General features: G+C 53.2%; 1 protein-coding gene across 2 annotated transcripts in view; it reads right to left on the bottom strand.

Annotated features, from left to right (window-relative positions):
* Positions 1-2,115, bottom strand: part of LOC113212605 (low-density lipoprotein receptor) — an 11,699-nt gene extending 9,584 nt beyond the window's left edge. The window contains exons 1-2 of one of the 2 annotated variants that reach the window (XM_052277532.1): positions 1,569-2,115; positions 197-325 (exon numbers count right to left, since the gene is read on the bottom strand). In XM_052277532.1, coding sequence (XP_052133492.1) covers positions 197-325; positions 1,569-2,070 — 631 coding nt within the window. In that variant the 5' untranslated portion in view covers positions 2,071-2,115. The remainder of the gene's footprint in view (positions 1-196; positions 326-1,568) is intronic. The other variant, XM_052277536.1, reaches the window with a different exon arrangement.
* Positions 2,116-2,348: the final 233 nt, after the last annotated feature.

Below are 2,348 nucleotides of genomic sequence, written 5' to 3' on the forward strand. Positions count from 1 at the left end.
TACAGGTGTGTGACATTCGTACACTTGGGTTAGCTGTGTATCTTTTGGTAAAAATGTAGGTGTGTAGCTAAAAATTTAGCTACATAGCAAAATAATTAGTCATCCCTCGTTTAGCTACCGATTTAGCTATTACAGCTGGTTATCTTTTTTTTTTCCATGGCTACATTCCCATCCAGTGCTGCTCTCTGATACTTACCGCATACGGCGGGGTCCTCGTCGGAGCCGTCGGTGCAGTCCGCCTCGCCGTCACACTGCCAGTGGCCCTGGATGCAGCGGCTGTTGGCGCACCGGAACTCCGACTGCGCGCACGTGCGACTGCCGGCCACTGCGGGGCAGAGAGAGAGAAAGGTGAGGCTGAGCGTGAGAACGGCAAGCGAAAATTAAAATGGGGAGCCACACGCAGGAGTGAAAAAATACGGGGGAAGTACAATTAATACCCGCGGCAGAACTGTCCGAGTGTCCTGTTTACCAATTCACCCGCCAACCAAGAACATAAAAAAAGTATGGCCTGGTACGGGTACGCACCGCGTCAGAGAGCAACCGCAAGGCTAGTCGGATTGGGAGTAAGTTAATGAATTGGGGAGCGATTTCGGAGCAATTAGTCCTAATCACAGGACACGACGAGAACAGGCCGGGTGAGTGAGCGAGAGGGGTGGGAGGAGGGGGGCCTCGGCAGACAAAGACTGGGAAGAAGAGCAAAGAGATGAAGAGGATTAGTATGTTTAAAAAAAACACACAAAAAAACAAAAACAAAAAAAACAATCAAGTAACGCTACACCGGTAAACAAAAGAAAGCCAAAGTCAACTCAGGACGCCTTTTATGCTTTCTCAAACGGCCAATCCACCCTTCACGAAAAATATTTTATTTCTTTAGACGCCGGTTGAAAGTTTACACAAAATAAAACTGCAAGTGCTTGTCGCGTGCAGGTTCAGGGCGCTAAAACCACATGTTGTGGGTGCACTTGCACTAGCACCACGATGTAGTGAGCCACACATCGTGAGCAATGAGCTCACTACATCGTGACTAGCACAGTAAATGGTGACGGGCCTTAAGAAACTGAAATACTGACAACGAGGCGACACTCTGAAAAGAAAATTATGTCGGCCGCTCCTTCGCGACAGGAAAGTGCCTTGGCGAGAACCGGAGCAGGCAGAAGGTGCCCAGATAGCAGCCGGACAAACGCGTCTCGTTTCGAGAGATTTAATTATCATGTTTTGACAGTCTGCGAGGCCGAAGCGCGGCGCAGAGGAGAAACAAGCAGAAGTAATAATAAGAATGATGAAAAGACACGCAGATCCCATCCCTACCCTCTCGCCTCTCTCTCTCATCAGGTCCAAGCTGTGAAAGAAGAAGAAGGTTACCCTGTACGCACATGAAGTCAGGGTTACTTGTAGCGGGTAAGACAATATCACCACAAGAAACACCATGTTTGTTGTAGACCCGCATGAGTAAAACTTAAAAAAAGACTAACCTCTTCTAAAACAGCTTTAGAAAGACAGAGGAAATAAAAAACAGCAGAAGAAAATGTATTCCGACGTCTCTAGTCTAAACCCGCCCCCAAACAAACCTGGATCGAATCTATCACTGAATTTAGACCACCCCTGGTGTTGCGGACCAGTAGGTGAGTCTTGGCTTGAGCCTTGTCCTGGGTGCGCGTTGGCGGGGCGATGAGTGCCAGCAGGGTGTACGCCCCGAGGATGCACGTCGGGGTGGTGTAAACCGGGAGGGTGCACGCCGAGAGGATGCCCGTCCGGGTGGTGTAAACGCGGAGGGTGAACGCCGAGAGGATGCCCGTCCGGGTGGTGTAAACCGGGAGGTTGCACGCCGAGGGGATGCCCGTCCGGGTGGTGTAAACCGGGAGGGTGCACGCCGAGAAGATGTCCGTCTGGGTGGTGAACACCGGGAGGGTGCACGCCAAGAGGATGCCCGTCCGGGTGGTGTACACTGGGAGGTAACTCGCGGTTCTCGGGCAGCACCGTGACGCCGCTGGAGGCGCAGTCCTCGCACAACATGAGCGTCAGCAGGAGCCCGGCGCCCAGGATCACGACGACGGGGACGCGTGGGGCCATGACGGAGTGGGACGAGACAGCCCGGCAGCGTGCTCGAAGCTCACAGCCTACCCGCGGGTACTGGTGCGGCCGCCGGCACAGCTGATAAGTTCACGGGGGCGCCCTACCCGACCCCGGTCAGTTGGCAAGGCGTCCGAGGCTGAGATTGACAGATATTACGGTTATCTAAAACAGTCTCTCTTAAAACAGTGGCGTCGACCTGTGCGAGAGAGTGGGCATATCTGGAAGAGCCAGAGAGGAAGAGGGGGAGTGAGAGGAGGGGGGAGAGAGAGGAGGGG

This window comes from Frankliniella occidentalis, unplaced genomic scaffold, assembly GCF_000697945.3.
Source record: "Frankliniella occidentalis isolate FOCC.00 unplaced genomic scaffold, Focc_3.1 Scaffold1, whole genome shotgun sequence".
NCBI classification, from domain to species: Eukaryota; Metazoa; Arthropoda; class Insecta; order Thysanoptera; family Thripidae; genus Frankliniella; species Frankliniella occidentalis.